This window comes from Argopecten irradians, chromosome 13, assembly GCF_041381155.1.
Source record: "Argopecten irradians isolate NY chromosome 13, Ai_NY, whole genome shotgun sequence".
Lineage (NCBI taxonomy): Eukaryota > Metazoa > Mollusca > Bivalvia > Pectinida > Pectinidae > Argopecten > Argopecten irradians.
In genome coordinates, this window is record NC_091146.1 from 36,625,511 (window position 1) to 36,644,942 (window position 19,432).

Genomic DNA, 19,432 nt, shown 5'->3' on the forward strand with positions numbered 1-19,432 from the left:
GTGTTAGGTATGACGTAACTAATGTTGTTGATGTGGTGTTAGGTATGACGTAACTAATGTTGTTGTGGTGTTAGGTATGACGTAACTAATGTTGTTGATGTGGTGTTAGGTATGACGTAACTAATGTTGTTGATGTGGTGTTAGGTATGACGTAACTAATGTTGTTGATGTGGTGTTAGGTATGACGTAACTAATGTTGTTGATGTGGTGTTAGGTATGACGTAACTAATGTTGTTGTGGTGTTAGGTATGACGTAACTAATGTTGTTGATGTGGTGTTAGGTATGACGTAACTAATGTTGATGTAGTGTTAGGTATGACGTAACTAATGTTGTTGATGTGGTGTTAGGTATGACGTAACTAATGTTGTTCATGCGGTGTTAGGTATGACGTAACTAATGTTGATGTAGTGTTAGGTATGACGTAACTAATGTTGTTGATGCGGTTTTAGGTATGACGTAACTAATGGTTGTTGTTGCGGTAATAGGTTCAACGCCACAGCCTACCAAGGGCACACTGGTCCAGGTCCCTGTCTCTGAGGATAGCTTGACAAAACACTGGGGTGCCAAGGTCGTCAAACGCTACGACTATGACCTTCAACTAGAGGTCATGACCCCGCCATTTTGTGCAGTAGGTCGCTGGAATATAAATGTGCGAGCTGTTAAGAAAGGAGCAGATTCGGGTTCTGGTACTAAGGTTTATAGTCACCCGAGACCTATCTACATCCTGTTCAACCCCTGGTGTAAAGGTAAACCTGCCTATAGCCACCACCACTCTACCAAAAACTGTCTATAGCGACCATTATCATATAAACTGTCTATAGCGACCACCAATTTACTGATACCCGATTTTAGCTACCGTCACCATATAACCTGTCTGTAACAACCACCATTTTACTGAAACCTGATTATAACGATCATTCCCGTATAACCTTTTAATAATGACCACTACTTTACTGATACCTGTCAATAGCGATCATTATCATATAACCTGTCTATAACGGTGATCATTTTACCTAAAGTGGCCATTCTCATATACATATTTATAATGGTCAACGATTGACTAAGATACGACTATAGTAACCAGTCTCGTTTTACTATTCTCTATTTACATGATGTATATCTGACACTGTGTACAGTCAGTGAAACCTGACTATTGCGACTCAAACTGTTACATACAACATTACTTACCTCCTGCCGGATACTAACCATTCCAATATCCAAATGCCCGTATTTAACCATGTTATTTTTCCATCTTATTTTATTTTTTCAAGCGGCATATATCCCCCATGAGTCAATCTGCTCCACGTGTTTGGTTCACGGTCACACGCTCCCTGTGCTCTATGTCTCTATAAGTCGCACTATCTTAATGACATTTATGTTTGTTATAACTTTTAACTCGTTATATTGACGATTGTCAAAGGAAACTCGTTACAAATCCGTTATATCAAAGTTTGTTAGCTAGAATTCGTTATATCGAAGTTTGTTAGCTAGAATTCGCTATATCGAAGTTTGTTAACTAAAATCCGTTATATCGAAGTTTGTTAGCTAGAATTCGTTATATCAAAGTTTGTTAGCTAAAATATGTTATATCGAAGTTTGTTAACTAGAATTCGTTATATCGAAGTTTGTTAGCTTAAATCCGTTATATCGAAGTTTTTGGCTAGAATTCGTTATATCGAAGTTTGTTAGCTAGAATTCGTTATATCGAAGTTTGTTAGCTAGAATTCGTTATATCGAAGTTTGTTAACTAGAATTCGTTATATCAAAACTATAGTTATATTCAAGCTTGTTAAAGTTATATTTCATGTAATTTTCACTCTAATAAACTGTTGTTTAAAATAATCTGTGTGAATATGGATGCATATGATGATTCGTGATCAGACCCATAAAAGCACCAACATACCATTCAGAAAGAGGGACGGAATGCATTTTAAAAGCGGTCACAGAAAAACCGACTTGGATCACGTGACCGACTTCCGAGGTATTTTAAACGTTTACACGCGGAAAATCAATATTTAATTATTTAACAACTTTGCGAACACAAACTTTACAAATGTCGGTAAATATGGAAAGTTTAAAACTAAAAACACAGTATGTAGAACACTTTAAATGTTGTTTTTTTCTGTGACAAAAAGACAGCAAATTATAGACCATACAACTTTATTGGGCACTCGTTATATCAAAGTTTGTTAATTTGAACTTGTCATATCGAGTCTTGTAAGCTGGAACTTGTTATATCGAAGTTCAAGTCGTAAAAAAAGTTGTCAAAAAGTATTTTGTTGGTCCAGACCAACTTGTCACTATCTCTACCAATAATCCAAATTCGAATATTCAGGTAATGTTTTATCATGGTCCACGTCGACTTAACCTCGTTTCTCGCCTTTTATAATTATTCGGTAATTTATGTCACAGATGACCAAGTGTATCACCATAACAACGGACTATTGGATGAATACGTCATGAATGAGACGGGTAAAATTTTCGTTGGAGATTCGGAATATATCACGGGCCGATACTGGAGCTTTGATCAAGTAAGATTTCAAATGGCTACAAAAATGAAGTCACAAGCACAAAAATTTACATCGGGGGTAGACGAAGGAACAGTTATACGCCACATAACACAGCACTAAGTCGAATATTTCATGTATATATACCGTATTCGACCAAATAAGCACTCTTGGAGCTTAAAATTGAAACAAATAAGGGGACGCTTAAAAAAGAACCATTTGGACTAGTCTCTCATAAACTTATCGCATTAAATAATTATATAAGCCATATATCATTTCGCGAAAGAAATCAATAAAGAAATCTAAACAATTTCCATATGTTTAGTCTTCATTTAATTCAATGTAAATGAAATTAAGGTCTCAAAGGAGAGGAGTGTGGGGATAGTTTCAGTCTGAAGACCGTTAAGTTTTGTTTGTTAACGTTGTAGTTTGAAGACCCTGTGTTAGACTGCGTCCTTGACCTTTTGGATCAGAAAGGATTCCCAGCATCCAGCCGAGATGACCCTGTCAAGGTTGCTCGTAAGCTCTCCGCCCTGGTAAGTTTTGTCTTAAAGTGTATAATTAGATTTGACGAACCTGATAAATAACTGTTCAGTTATCTCCTCAGAAATTAAACAAAATGAAATGTAATCCTAAATATGCAGTTATTCATTATCAAACGATTTTAACGAGTTATCTTCGAAGTCAGAGATTTATATAGATCTCTATTTTTTTTTCAGCCGAAACAAAATTTGAATATCGATGATACAAAGACAACTCCTATCCGGTTAACACCTCTACATTGCTGTCTGGTCATTTGCATAATGTAAACATCAAAGACATTGGAACGTCACACAAGAATTGTTCACTGATGATATAATATAATCCTTACACGAACAAATCATTTCATCTCCAAGAAAAAATGTTGAGAAATGCAAGTGAATTAATCCGTTTTAGTCCTTCCTTCACTAACACTATGAATAATGTCTACATATCCATTTACCATTGGTAAGCTGTGATATGCACTACACTAGTATCTAAGTCCGATGGACGCTTTGAATAATTAAACAATACAAGAAGCATGGTCCACGAGATGCTTAATTAATGTATCGCAACCCGCTGATCTGTCCCAAGGAAAATTTGTTTTAAAGCATTCAATCCATTTATCATTTACAAATTGACTAATACAGGTGAACTCATCTGATGATAGAGGCGTCTTAACCGGAAATTGGTCAGGGAACTATACCGGAGGAAAGAAACCCACTGCCTGGACCGGAAGTCACGCCATCTTGGAGGAGTACCACAAGACCAAGTCACCAGTCAAGTTTGGTCAGTGTTGGGTCTTCTCTGGAGTACTGACCACATGTAAGTCGGTTTTATTGAAGGAATTGTAGTACTGACCACATGCTTATGTATACATGTGACACCGGTTAATACTAGCTACAATATACAGAATGTCTAGAACGAACTTCTCTGTAGCTCGAGTTTGAATCCTCACAGAGATTATGTTTTCTTTTTTTTGTTTCTCGTACGTTCAATTAAGGTGTAGAAATAAGCCGCATCATGTAGCTATATCCGGTGTTATGCAGGATCATAGATAAACACAGTAATATATCATATAGGTTGATGAACTTCTTGTCCATTGTGATTATCGATAAAACGAGGTACAATTTACTGTTAATTTTCATAAAAAGGTTTGAAGGTTCAGTACTTTCATAACTTTGATTTTCTATAAAGTTGCCAATCGCTTTGAATTCCAACTAGAAATGTGATGAACTTTATTTCTACTAGTGAATTTCATAGTTTTCCTTTTAGCTTTTACATTACAGTACTCTCATTACTTTGATTTTCTATAAGGTTGCCGAACGCTAGGAATACCAACTAGAAGTGTGACGAACTTTAATTCTGCTCATAATACCGACACATCCAACACCATTGATGTCATCCTTGATGAGTACGGAATGCCAATGGACGAGTACAACTCAGACTCAGTCTGGTAATGTTTCTGTAGATCAACATACCCCATATCCATGGGTTACTATCACTGCCGTCATATCCAACCCATCCTCAATAATCCATGCTGGGTTACTATCACTACCGTTAATATCCACTCCATTCTTAATAATCCATGGGTTACTATCACTATTGTCATATCCACTCCATTCTTAATAATCCATGGGTTACTATCGCTACCGTCATATCCACTCCATTCTTAATAATCCATGGGTTACTATCGCTACCGTCATATCCACTCCATTCTTAATAATCCATGGGCTACTATCGCTACCGTCATATCCACTCCATTCTTAATAATCCATGGGCTACTATCGCTACCGTCATATCCACTCCATTCTTAATAATCCATGGGTTACTATCGCTACCGTCATATCCACTCCATTCTTAATAATCCATGGGTTACTATCGCTACCGTCATATCCACTCCATTCTTAATAATCCATGGGCTACTATCGCTACCGTCATATCCACTCCATTCTTAATAATCCATGGGTTACTATCACTACCGTCATATCCACTCCATTCTTAATAATCCATGGGTTACTATCACTGCCGTCATATCCACCCCATTCTTAATAATCCATTGGTTACTATCACTACCGTTAATATTGACTCCATCCTCAATAATCCATTGGTTACTATCACTACCGTTATATCCATCCATATCCACCCCATCCTCAATCCTCCAGGGTTTTCTATCACTGACGTTATATCAATCACATCCTCGATATGGAGTTAAACTGGAGGCTGACACTTCATTTAAAGATTTCAGAGAAACTGACGCCCAGCTTCAAAGCCACACTGTCAAGCACAGTGTATCACTATTCAAATTTTTTATGTACATCAAAGGACCATATTACCTGTGTCTACCTGACATATTCCAGCAATGGATATAACGACAATGACAGTAACCCCTGGAGTATTGAGGATGACATACTCTAGATACTAACAGCAGATTGGAAGTCTTTGGTAGGGCAAGCGATCTCGAATACCCCAATTGACCACATTGTATAGGACTAATAAGGGAACATGTGTAATAGACTCTACAAGCAAACGGAATGGATTATTACCACGTTGGTCAGAAATACCAATGGATCTTATAAATGGGCGAGACGAGGAAAGATCAAAGTATACGTACAACTAGTCAGAAAGTGATACATAATTTTACTTAGTGATATTCCCTTTGACCTTTCAAGGTCGCGCATAATTTTGCTCAATTTTGATCATTTGCTAACATTTCTTGTTTGTATTTCCTAGCACTGGTTACGTAGAGTAACTATCATTTTGTGGGTTTGATATAATTCTTTGAAAGAGAGAGCTGAATGAGTTCGGAAAGACTGAACTTGTGTAAGTTTTTTTCTTTTCAGCTCACCTGGTTCGAAGGATCAAGGTGAGATTTGCTGCGATACAGCGGCGTCCGTTGTCAACATTTGTCGACCGTTGGTTGGCTATTTTAAGATAATTTGACTGGTAGAATCCTATAGGGTGATAACATCCATATAGGGTGGTGTAGGCCTCGTGTAGCTACAATCTGGTAAATATCAAGGTTATTCAGTATACTTTTCAATTTTTATTAAAACCTAAATATTCACTGTAACAATACAAAATTGTAACATATCAATGGTAAAGTATTTCAGTACTTTACGATTTTGTCTCTCAGGAATTTCCACGTTTGGAATGACGTGTGGATGGCCCGACCAGACCTCGGAAGCAAGGATTATGGGGGGTGGCAGGCGTTAGATTCCACTCCCCAGGAAACCAGTGACGGTAAGTTATAAGATCAGGAGTATGAGGGATAGCAGGCGTTAGATTCCATGACAGGCATTAGATTCACTCCTCAGGAAATCAATGAAATTTAAACGGCTTTAATTTGATTTTCCCGTTTTTAGATAAAATCGTGAAAATTTTTACGCTCGAAAATAGCCGGATATACAGCACTTTGATTTTTTTTATTTTCAGAAAAATGTGATGATATCTAATTTTTTCTTCACTATTCAATACAGGCCTCTACTGCTGTGGACCCTGCCCTCTATTGGCCATCAAGAAAGGGGACGTAACTGTGCCGTATGATGGGCATTTTATATACTGCGAGGTGAACGCTGACAGAGTATATTGGAAAATAGATAACGCTACCTTGAAGATGTATAAGATGGAAACTGACAGGTAAAATGGGTCTAAGTATACTAGTAACACTGACATAAGCTTTCTCCCAAAAAGTCCCCAGCATCAGATGAATATTTAGAGAAAGTTATAATGTCTATCAGTTAGGCCCACTACCTTTTTGAAACGATTTTCAATTTTTGAAATTGGAATATAAAACGAGATTAATAATTGTTTAGACTCGCAAACATTATAAGCTCACCGTTAATGATACACTTATCATTACCTTCTTAAAAATTTGATTAAACTAAATAAAATGTTATTTTTCATAAAGCGGATCGTCTTATGTTTCCTGCCGTCATTCTGAGTACCGCGCTAAACGGTGAAACAGCAAAATGAATCTCCAATGTTAACATAGAATACGCAGGAAATCTGTTGTTTATTGTTATAACCTCATCTTAAGCTATCGATATACAGGTTTATTTTCTGATGTTATTATTGTTTTCAAAAAACTTATTTCATTGTTTCGGAAGGGTAGTCGGTCTTTAAAACATCAATATTTACATTCACCTGTCACTATTTTTTAGTACAGTCAAACCTCGATGATTCGAACTCCGATAAATCAAATTTCTCATTGTATCAAACTTTTTGTCTGGTCCCGAATTTCTTCATTATATAACATATACTAACTAACCCATGTATGAATCAAAGTTTTATGAATCAAAGTTCTCGATGTATCAAACTTTTTTCATGGACCATTTGTTATAGAATCAAAGGTAACTGACACTCGATGATTCAAATAATAATTTACCTGTACAGATCAGGTGTTCGCCGATAACCCGCGGCATGCTGTCACACCTAGCTCTCTCGCGACGGCCCTTCATCGGACAATAGGGAATTATGACAGCTTATGTTGCTTGCTTGATATCATCAAGATAATTAATATCACTGATCGGGCCGATACCTGGTGCTTTGTTTTTACAAGCTGCGTTATTAAATCATTAGTACGGCAAAAATACAATTAGTTGTTTTTTATGTTCGCCGTCGCCATTGGTAGCGGTTTGTAGAATTTACGGAACGGTAAATAGTGTGCCACATTATAAGCAACTCATACTCAAAAATGTTGTATTGCAAAATTTTGGCATAAATACCAAGTAGCGCTTTCGGATCCTCCTTTTTAGTTTCGTTGCTACAACGTGTTTTCGTTTTTATATTCATTCCGTAATATTAACCATCGCTTAACTAGTCACCAAACGAACACATGTACATGGGTTAGGCCTAGTACACGTAAGTCTAATTTCAACCACGAATAATTCGAAGCCTCGATGTTTCGAAGTTTTTCTGACGGTCCTTTGAACTTCGATACATCGAGGTTTGACTGTACCTATTACTCTATTAGGGAATAAATTATGTCTAAAGTGTTACTAATATGACGTCAGTAGTGTTGACATTGACATGTGATCGGATCAATGTCAAAATGGCTGCTCTATCTCATGGATTTAATTATCGTCCAAAAAGACTTTGGTTAAACCTCGACTTTTAAACCAGAGATCCTCAAATAAGTAAATAATGTAGATATAAACCATAAACTATCTTTTCATGACATCTCTGGTCAATATAGATAACTTACGCTTAGATTATCTACTAAAATCGTCTACAAATATCCGAATAATAAATGTTTAGATGATGTAAAAAGTGTTTTGTATTACCGAGCGTTCAGTGCTTTCAGTACTTTGATTTGGTTTTGCATTGCCAGTATTGGAAAACGTCTCAGCACACACAGGCCTCGGTGTCTGGGTCCAGGAGAGCTTACCAATCCATATGTGTGTAGAGACAAGAGCTGGCAGGAAATCACGGATCAGTATAAATACCCAGAAGGTAAAGAGTCTTCAATTCACTTAAGTTGTTTCGCTTGATGTTCTCTCTTAACATAGAGTTATCTTCCATTGGAATAATCTCTTCACCCCTAGAGCTGTCTTTCCTTGGTGCCTCTCTTCAAGTTGAGTTATTTTTCCTTGGTGTTCTCGCTTTCCCTTAGAGGTATCTTTCTTTGATAACTTCTCTTCACACGGAGTATACCTTTCTTTGGTGTCCCCTGTTCACGTAGAGTTATCTTTTCTTCGTGTTCTCTGTTTACGTAGAGTTATCTTTTCTTGGCGTTCTCTCTTCATGTAGAATCTTTCTTTGGTGTCCTCTCTTACCGTAGAGTTATCTTTTCTTGGTATCCTCTGTTCACGTAGAGTTATCTTTCCTTGGAGTCCTTTATTCTGTCGAGTTATCTTTTCTTGGAGTCTTATCTTCACGTAGAGTTATCTTTCCATGGCGTTCTTTCTTCATATAGAGTTATCTTTGCTTGGAAATTTGCAATGAGCTATGCATCATTTGTTTATATCATACTATTGAAACTCCCACCAATAAATTTAATAAATTCACATCAATAACTTTAATAATGTCTTTACTTTCATTTTTTGTTCTGTTTTTGTTTCTCATTTTTTTTATATTTTAATTAAATATGAAAAATATTGTCAAAGCCCTTTTTCCAAAATCCCATTTTAATGTTAATAAAACATGTAAATAACATAGCCGAAGGGCTTTCACACTGTTTTCATATTGAATTATTTTAATTTCAAACAAACTCACATCACACATTCTTTATTACAAAATATTCAGTATTCACTTTCGTTCAAAATAAATAGTTATATAGTTAATTTTCAGCATTTGGATTTTTATTATAAAAAAATATCAAGGAAGACAACTGTTTTATTCTAGTGTTTATATTTAAATTCAATATAATATATGCTTAATGGCTTTTGGCAATTTCAGTTGCATACATATTAAATGATGTTATAAGTTAATTTGAAATTATTATATAAAAAAAACTTCAAACAAAGAAGATTATAAGGGTGATCGAGTATCAGGTCTAAAAATAAAAAGGTACTGAAAATATATATAAATCAAGAGGAGATAACTCTCATAGTATGTTACTTATAAAAAGAAAAAAAATGAATCAAAGTATATATGAATTACAATTTTTGGTATGTTTGTATCTTAAATTGTCTTTTCTCGTTTGTTAATATTAATTAATTATCCGATACAGGTTCGGGAGCGGAGAGAGCCGCTGTGTACACCAGTGCAAAGTGGGGACATATGATGGGATTGTATGGCAATCTCGAGGAGAGTAAGGTATGCCTATATCACAACTATGATTATCTCCCCTCTGTCAGATTTTCTCCCCTGGTCACGGTCATCTTTTAATCTCATCTGGCCGTGTTCTTTAGACAGCGTAGATGTACTACATACACGTAGACGTATGCGTACTCAGGGGCTGTGTCAAAATTAAAGCACATGTTAGTAATAAGTAAGTGAAAACTGTAATGTTGTTAATACAGTTGCTATAAACCAGTCATATTGTAGTTCTTGTAGTTTTGTTGAATGTTTCTTATGAACATGAAATTGACCATACCTTTGGGTACCCGATTAAGACGAACTTGTACACGTAGTCCGCTAAACCTGCTTATGTTATTAGGATTTTTAATTATGCTTTTTTTTGCCAAAAAATATAAGTTATATATTGTCTATATTATATCGAAAGTTAGGTGTATTATCGGCCCTGTCTATAGTATAATTATCTCCCCTGGTCATGGTCCTATATATTGTCTATATTATATCAAATGTTAGATGTATTATCGGCCCTGTCTATAGTATAATTGTCTCCCCTGGTCATGGTCCTATATATTGTCTATATTATATCGAAAGTAACGTTAATTATCGGCCCTGTCTGTAGTTTAATTATCTCCCCTGGTCATGGTCCTATATATTGTCTATATTATATCGAAAGTAACGTTAATTATCGGCCCTGTCTATAGCATAATTATCTCCCCTGGTCATGGTCTTATATATTGTCTATATTATATCGAAAGTAACGTTAATTATCGGCCCTGTCTGTAGTTTAATTATCTCCCCTGGTCATGGTCCTATATATTGTCTATATTATATCAAATGTTAGATGTATTATCGGCCCTGTCTATAGTATAATTATCTCCCCTGGTCATGGTCCTATATATTGTCTATATTATATCAAATGTTAGATGTATTATCGGCCCTGTCTATAGTATAATTATCTCCCCTGGTCATGGTCCTATATATTGTCTATATTATATCAAATGTTAGATGTATTATCGGCCCTGTCTATAGAGTATAGCTATCTCCCCTGGTCATGTCCTATATATTGTCTATATTATATCGAAATGTAACGTTATATTATCGGCCCTGTCTGTAGTATAATTATCTCCCCTAGTCATGTCCCTATATATTGTCTATATTATATCAAATGTTAGATGTATTATCGGCCCTGTCTATAGTATAATTATCTCCCCTAGTCATGTCCCTATATATTGTCTATATTATATCAAATGTTAGATGTATTATCGGCCCTGTTTATAGTATTTATTAACTCCCGGTCCTGGTCCTATATATTGTGAATTTTAGGTTAATTATCGCCCTGGTCATAGCCAATATCTCCCTCATGTATATATTGTCTATATTATATCGAATGTTAGGTTTATTATCGGCCCTGTCTATAGTATAATTATCTCCCCTAGTCATGTCCCTATATATTGTCTATATTATATCGAATGTTAGATGTATTATCGGCCCTGTCTATAGTATAATTATCTCCCCTAGTCATGTCCCTATATATTGTCTATATTATATCGAATGTTAGTATTATCGGCCTGTGTATAATTATCTCCCCTAGTCATGTCCCTATATATTGTCTATATTATATCGAATGTTAGATTGTATTATCAGCCCTGTCTATGGTATAATTATCTCCCCTGGTCATGGTCCTATATATTGTCTATATTATATCAAATGTTAGATGTATTATCGGCCCTGTCTATAGTATAATTATCTCCCCTAGTCATGTCCCTATATATTGTCTATATTATATCGAATGTTAGATGTATTATCGGCCCTGTCTATAGTATAATTATCTCCCTAGTCATGTCATGTCCCTATATATTGTCTATATTATATCGAATGTTAGATGTATTATCGGCCCTGTCTATAGTATAATTATCTCCCCTAGTCATGTCCCTATATATTGTCTATATTATATCGAATGTTAGATTTATTATCGGCCCTGTCTATAGTATAATTATCTCCCCTAGTCATGTCCCTATATATTGTCTATATTATATCGAATGTTAGGTGTATTATCGGCCCTGTCTATAGTATAATTATCTCCCCTAGTCATGTCCCTATATATTGTCTATATTATATCGAATGTTAGGTGTATTATCGGCCCTGTCTATAGTATAATTATCTCCCCTGGTCATGTCCCTATATATTGTCTATATTATATCGAATGTTAGATGTATTATCGGCCCTGTCTATAGTATAATTATCTCCCCTAGTCATGTCCCTATATATTGTCTATATTATATCAAATGTTAGATGTATTATCGGCCCTGTCTATAGTATAATTATCTCCCCTGTAGTCATGTCCCTATATATTGTCTATATTATATCAAATGTTAGATGTATTATCGGCCCTGTCTATAGTATAATTATCTCCCCTAGTCATGTCCCTATATATTGTCTATATTATATCGAATGTTAGATGTATTATCGGCCCTGTCTATAGTATAATTATCTCCCCTAGTCATGTCCCTATATATTGTCTATATTATATCAAATGTTAGATGTATTATCGGCCCTGTCTATAGTATAATTATCTCCCCTGGTCCATGGTCCTATATATTGTCTATATTATATCAAATGTTAGATTTATTATCGGCCCTGTCTATTAGTATAATTATCTCCCCTGGTCATGTCCCTATATATTGTCTATATTATATCGAATGTTAGATGTATTATCGGCCCTGTCTATAGTATAATTATCTCCCCTAGTCATGTCCCTATATATTGTCTATATTATATCGAATGTTAGATGTATTATCGGCCCTGTCTATAGTATAATTATCTCCCCTGGTCATGGTCCTATATATTGTCTATATTATATCAAATGTTAGATGTATTATCGGCCCTGTCTATAGTATAATTATCTCCCCTAGTCATGTCCCTATATATTGTCTATATTATATCGAATGTTAGATGTATTATCGGCCCTGTCTATAGTATAATTATCTCCCCTAGTCATGTCCCTATATATTGTCTATATTATATTGAATGTTAGGTGTATTATCGGCCCTGTCTATAGTATAATTATCTCCCCTAGTCATGTCCCTATATATTGTCTATATTATATTGAATGTTAGGTGTATTATCGGCCCTGTCTATAGTATAATTATCTCCCCTGGTCATGTCCCTATATATTGTCTATATTATATTGAATGTTAGGTGTATTATCGGCCCTGGTCTATAGTATAATTATCTCCCCTAGTCATGTCCCTATATATTGTCTATATATATATTGTACTATATGTTTGGGGAACACCTTATCAGCTGTGTTGTACTCCTTAGAGGACTCGTCAGTGATGTTAGGGACACCAAGATTTGATGTACTTAGGGAAGCTGTGTTATGTAAGGTGTGTTTAGGAGGGACACGTCAGTGATGTGTAGGGAGCAACCATACAGACTGTGTTGTATTTAGGAAACGTCAGTTGTTTGTTAAGGACACCATACAGCTGTGTTGTACTTAGGACTCGTCAGTGATGTTAGGGACACCATACAGCTGTGTTGTACTTAGGACTCGTCAGTGATGTTAGGGACACCATACAGCTGTGATGTACGTAGGACACGTCAGTGTTGTTAGGGACACCTCATACAGCTGTGTATGTTCGTAGGATTTTAGGGAGACGTCAGTGATGTTAGGGACATGTTGGGGACATACAGCTGTGTTGTTACTTAGGACACGATCCTCAGTGATGTTAGGGACACCATACAGCTGTGTTGTACTTAGGACTCGTCAGTGATGTTAGGGACACCATACAGCTGTGTTGTACTTAGGACACGTCAGTGATGTTAGGGACACCATACAGCTGTGTTGTACTTAGGACTCGTCAGTGATGTTAGGGACACCATACAGCTGTGTTGTACTCAGGACTCGTCAGTGATGTTAGGGACACCATACAGCTGTGTTGTACTTAGGACACGTCAGTGATGTTAGGGAACCATACAGCTGTGTGTTGTACTCAGTGATGTAAGGACTCGTCAGTGATGTTAGGGACATCCATACAGCTGTGTTTTACATAATTAGGACACGTCAGTGATGTTAGGGACACAAGCTGTGTTGTACAGCTGTGTTGTATGTACCTCAGGACTCGTCAGTGATGTTAGGGACACCATTACAGCTGTGTTGTACTTAGGACTTCGTTCAGTGATGTTAGTAAATTCACCTATACAGCTGTGTTGTAAATTAGGACTTACGTCAGTGATGTTAGGGGACACCATACAGTGTGTTGTAACTCAGTTAGTTGTCACGTCAACGTCTCGTCTGTTAGGGGGAACACCATACAGCTGTGTTGTAATTAGGACACGTTCAGTGTTGTTAGGGAGCCAAGCAGTCATTCTCATAACAGCTGAGTAGCGGCAGAGGGTCAGCTGTGTTGTACGTCACTGGGTAGGACTCGTCAGTGATGTTAGGGACATCCCATACAGCGGGACTGTGTTGTTTACTTAAAAAAGGACATCGTCTCGTGATGTTAGGGACATACCATACAGCTGTGTTTTTGTACTCAGGACGTCTGTCAGTGATGTTAGGGACACCATATACAGCTGTATCTAGGTGTGTGTGAATTAGGACGTCGTCAGCTGTGTTGTAGTATGTCAGTGATGTTAGGGACCACCATAACAGCTGTGTTGTAACTCAGGACACGTCAGTGAGTGTTAGGGACACAGTATTACAGCTGTGTTGTACTTAGGACTCGTCAGTGATGTTAGGGACACCATACAGCTGTGTTGTACTTAGGACCAGTTCAGTAGGGACACCCAGTGATGTTGTTTAGGGACACCATACAGCTGTGTTGTACTTAGGACTCGTTCAGTGATGTTAGGGAACACCATACAGCTTGTGTTGTTTACTATTACAAGCGATGTACGTTATCAGGACACTTCAGTGATGTTAGGGACACATACAGCTGTGTTGTAATCAGAGACACGTCAGTGATGTTAGGGGACACCCATACAAGCTGTGATTGTAAATTAGGACTCGTCAGTGATGTTAGGGACACCATTCAGCTGTGTTGTTACTTAGGACTCGTCAGTGATGTTAGGGGACCCCATACAGTGTGTTATACTCTAGGACTCATCAGTGATGTTTGGGACACCAATCAGCTGTGTTGTACTTACCGGACACTGTCGAGTGTGTTGAGGTAACCATACAGCTGTGTTCTACTCAGGGGACTCGTCAGTGATGTTAGGGGGACACCAACAGCTGTAGTTGATATCAGGATCGTCAGTGAGGTTAGGGACACCATACAGACTTGCAGTGTTGTATTTAGGACACAGTCAGTGATGTTAGGGACTACCATACAGCTGTGTTGTACTCCAGGGACTCGGTCAGTGATGTTAGGGACACCATAGAGCTGTGTTGTACTCCGGACTCGTCAGTGATGTTAGGGTCACCATACAGCTGTGTTGTACTTAGGACACGTCAGTGATGTTAGGGACACCATACAGCTGTGTTGTACTTAGGACTCGTCAGTGATGTTAGGGACACCATACAGCTGTGTTGTACTAAGGACACGTCAGTGATGTTAGGGACACCATACAGCTGTGTTGTATTGAGGACTCGTCAGTGATGTTAGGTAGACATACAGCTGTGTTGTATTAGGACTCGTCAGTGATGTTAGGGACACCTAACAGCTGTGTTGTACTTAGGACTTCGTCAGTGATGTTAGGGACACCTACAGCTGTGTTGTATTCAGGACACGTCAGTGAATGTTAGGGACACCATACAGCTGTGTTGTACTTAGGACACGTCAGTGATGTTAGGGACACCATACAGCTGTGTTGTACTTAGGACTCGTCAGTGATGTTAGGGACACCATACAGCTGTGTTGTACTTAGGACACGTCAGTGATGTTAGGGACACCATACAGCTGTGTTGTACTTAGGACACGTCAGTGATGTTAGGGTCACCATACAGCTGTGTTGTACTCAGGACTCGTCAGTGATGTTAGGGACACCATACAGCTGTGTTGTACTTAGGACACGTCAGTGATGTTAGGGACACCATACAGCTGTGTTGTACTCAGGACACTCCGTCAGTGATGTTAGGGACACCATACAGCTGTGTTGTACTTAGGACCTCGTCAGTGATGTTAGGGACACCATATACATTGCTGTGTTTGTAATTTAGGACACGTCAGTGATGTTAGGGGACACCATACAGCTGTGTTGTACTCAGGACACGTCAGTGATGTTAGGGACACCATACAGCTGTGTTGTACTCAGGACTCGTCAGTGATGTTAGGGACACCATACAGCTGTGTTGTACTTAGGACACGTCAGTGATGTTAGGGACACCATACAGCTGTGTTGTACTCAGGACACGTCAGTGATGTTAGGGACACCATACAGCTGTGTTGTACTTAGGACTCGTCAGTGATGTTAGGGACACCATACAGCTGTGTTGTACTTAGGACTCGTCAGTGATGTTAGGGACACCATACAGCTGTGTTGTACTTAGGACTCGTCAGTGATGTTAGGGACACCATACAGCTGTGTTGTACTCAGGACTCGTCAGTGATGTTAGGGACACCATACAGCTGTGTTGTACTTAGGACACGTCAGTGATGTTAGGGACACCATACAGCTGTGTTGTACTCAGGACTCGTCAGTGATGTTAGGGACACCATACAGCTGTGTTGTACTTAGGACACGTCAGTGATGTTAGGGACACCATACAGCTGTGTTGTACTAAGGACACGTCAGTGATGTTAGGGACACCATACAGCTGTGTTGTACTTAGGACACGTCAGTGATGTTAGGGACACCATACAGCTGTGTTGTACTCAGGACACGTCACTGATGTTAGGGACACCATACAGCTGTGTTGTACTCAGGACTCGTCAGTGATGTTAGGGACACCATACAGCTGTGTTGTAATTAGGACACGACGTCAGTGATGTTAGGGAACACCATACAGCTGTGTTGTACTATCAGGACTCTTCAGTTGATGTTAGGGACACCATACAGCTGTGTTGTAATCACGGGAAGTCAATGAGGTTCGGGACACCATACGCTGTGATGTACTGTAGGCTCGTCAGGATGTTAGGGACAACCATAACAGCTGTGTTGTACTTAGGAACTCGAGCAGTGTTGTTACGGGTCACACACTACAGCTGAGTTTTTCTACTCAGGACCTAGTCCAGTGATGTTAGGTACACCCAATACAGCTTGTGTTGTACTTATGGACATCGTCACGTGGATGTGTTAGGGACAACCATACAGCTGTGTTCTACATCAGGGGACCACTTGTCAGTTGATGTTTGGGACACCAAACAGCAGTCGTTGTACTCAGGACTCGTCAGTGGAGTTAGGGACACATAACAGCTGTGTTGTATTTAGGACACGTCAGTGATGTTTGGCGACAACATTAAGCTGTGTTGTACTCAGATCGTTAGTGATGTTAGGTAATTATACAGTGTGTTGTATCAGGTTCGTCATTGATGTTAGGGAACCATACAAACTGGTTTGTAATTAGGACACGTCCAGTGGTCTTAGGACACCATACAGCTGGGTTGTTTTTAGGACCCGTCAGTGTTGTTAGGGACACCTACACTGTGTTTTACTCAGGACTCGTCGTGGATGTTTGGGATTCCATAAGCTGTGTTGTATTTAGGACTCGTTCGTGATGTTAGTGGAGGACATACCGCTAGTGTTGTACTTAGGGTCTCGTCAGTGTTGTTTATGGTCACCATCAGCTGTGTTGTACTTAGGAACTCGTCAGTGATGTCACGGGACACCAGACAGACTGTGTTTGTACTTTCGGGACACGTCAGTGAGGTTAGGACACAACAGCTGTGATGTACTTTAGGAAACGTCAGTGTTGTTAGGGACACATTACAGCTGTGTTGTATTTAGGACACGTCAGTGTGTTAGGGACACATACTGCTGTGTTGTTAATGTCACAATATCTCACCACTATATAATAGATAATGTCACAATATCTCACCACTATAGATAATGTCACAATATCTCACCACTATAGATAATGTCACATATCACACTCTAGATAATGTCACAATATTCTCACCAACTATAGATAATGTCACAATATCTCACCACCATAGATAATGTCACAATATCTCACCACTATAGATAATGTCACATCTCACCACTATAGAGATAATGTCACAATATCTCACAAACACACTATAGATAATGTCACAATATCTCACCACCATAGATAATGTCACAATATCTCACCACTATAGATAATGTCACAATATCTCACCACCATAGATAATGTCACAATATCTCACCACTATAGATAATGTCACAATATCTCACCACCATAGATAATGTCACAATATCTCACCACTATAGATAATGTCACAATATCTCACCACCATAGATAATGTCACAATATCTCACCACTATAGATAATGTCACTATATCTCACCACCATAGATAATGTCACAATATCTCACCACTATAGATAATGTCACAATATCTCACCACCATAGATAATGTCACAATATCTCACCACCATAGATAATGTCACAATATCTCACCACCATAGATAATGTCACAATATCTTACCACTATAGATAATGTCACAATATCTCACCACTATAGATAATGTCACAATATCTCACCACCTATAGATAATGTCACAATATCTCACCACCATAGATAATGTCACAATATCTCACCACCATAGATAATGTCACATATCTCACCACCATAGATAATATCTCACCACCATAGATAACACAATATCTCACCACCATAGATAATATCACAATATCTCACCACCATAGATAATGTCACATTATCTCACCACCATAGATAATGTCACAAAATCTCACCACTATAGATAATATCACAATATCTCACCACTATAGATAATGTCACAATATCTCACCACCATAGATAATGTCACACAAAATCTCACCACTATAGATAATATCACAATATCTCACCACTTATATAGATAATGTCACAATATCTCACCACCATAGATAATGTCACATTATCTCACCACCATAGATAATGTCACAATATCTCACCACCATAGATAATGTCACAATATCTCACCACCTTAGATAATGTCACAATATCTCACCACCATAGATAATGTCACAATATCTCACCACCATAGATAATGTCACAATATCTCACCACTATTGCTATACTTTGTAGGCGCCTGCCGAGGTCGGGGATGGGAGAGACGTTCAAGGTGACGGTGACCTTCAAGAATCCATTGCCCATCTCTCTAACTCTAATGTTCCCTGGAGATCGAGGCACCGGGGACTTCTCATACCACATACCCTTAACTCTGCAAAGGATAAATATTCAAAATGATAGCTCTTATATACTACAAAAACTCACATCAAACGGGGTTGAATATCTAACTCCTATTTAGTCAAAGACATCAAAACTGGCTTGAATTTATCTCCTGTTATACTCAAAGACATCAAACTTGTATGAATTTATCTCCTGTATAATCAAACTCATCAACACTGAGTTGAATTTAACTCTTTTATACTAAACGACATCAAACTGGGTTGAATTAACATAAAAAATCTCCTGTATACCAAAAACAATCAAACGGGGTTTGAATTGAACTCCCTATATAGTCAAAGACATCAACTGAGTTGTGAACTTAACTCCTTTATATACTTACTGACGAATC

The 19,432-nt window shown here is 37.9% G+C and overlaps 1 protein-coding gene across 1 annotated transcript; it reads left to right on the forward strand.

The window, feature by feature from the left end:
- Nucleotides 1-439: 439 nt before the first annotated feature.
- On the forward strand, nucleotides 440-19,101 carry LOC138305857 (protein-glutamine gamma-glutamyltransferase K-like). Its single transcript, XM_069246119.1, has 10 exons — nucleotides 440-747; nucleotides 2,414-2,532; nucleotides 2,937-3,044; nucleotides 3,678-3,852; nucleotides 4,345-4,483; nucleotides 6,164-6,270; nucleotides 6,507-6,666; nucleotides 8,360-8,481; nucleotides 9,701-9,786; nucleotides 18,940-19,101. Exons 1-10 carry the CDS (start codon nucleotides 465-467, stop codon nucleotides 19,099-19,101), a joined length of 1,461 nt encoding a protein of 486 aa, XP_069102220.1. The 5' UTR covers nucleotides 440-464.
- Nucleotides 19,102-19,432: the final 331 nt, after the last annotated feature.

Excerpts from the sequence above, each read along its gene's own strand:
- LOC138305857 (XM_069246119.1), top strand. The coding sequence starts at position 465 with ATGGTTGTTGTTGCGGTAATAGGTTCAACGCCACAGCCTACCAAGGGC. Across the intron at positions 3,853-4,344 it reads CTCTGGAGTACTGACCACAT|GTTGCCGAACGCTAGGAATA; the intron begins GTAAGTCGGTTT and ends ATTTTCTATAAG. Across the intron at positions 8,482-9,700 it reads TCAGTATAAATACCCAGAAG|GTTCGGGAGCGGAGAGAGCC; the intron begins GTAAAGAGTCTT and ends TATCCGATACAG.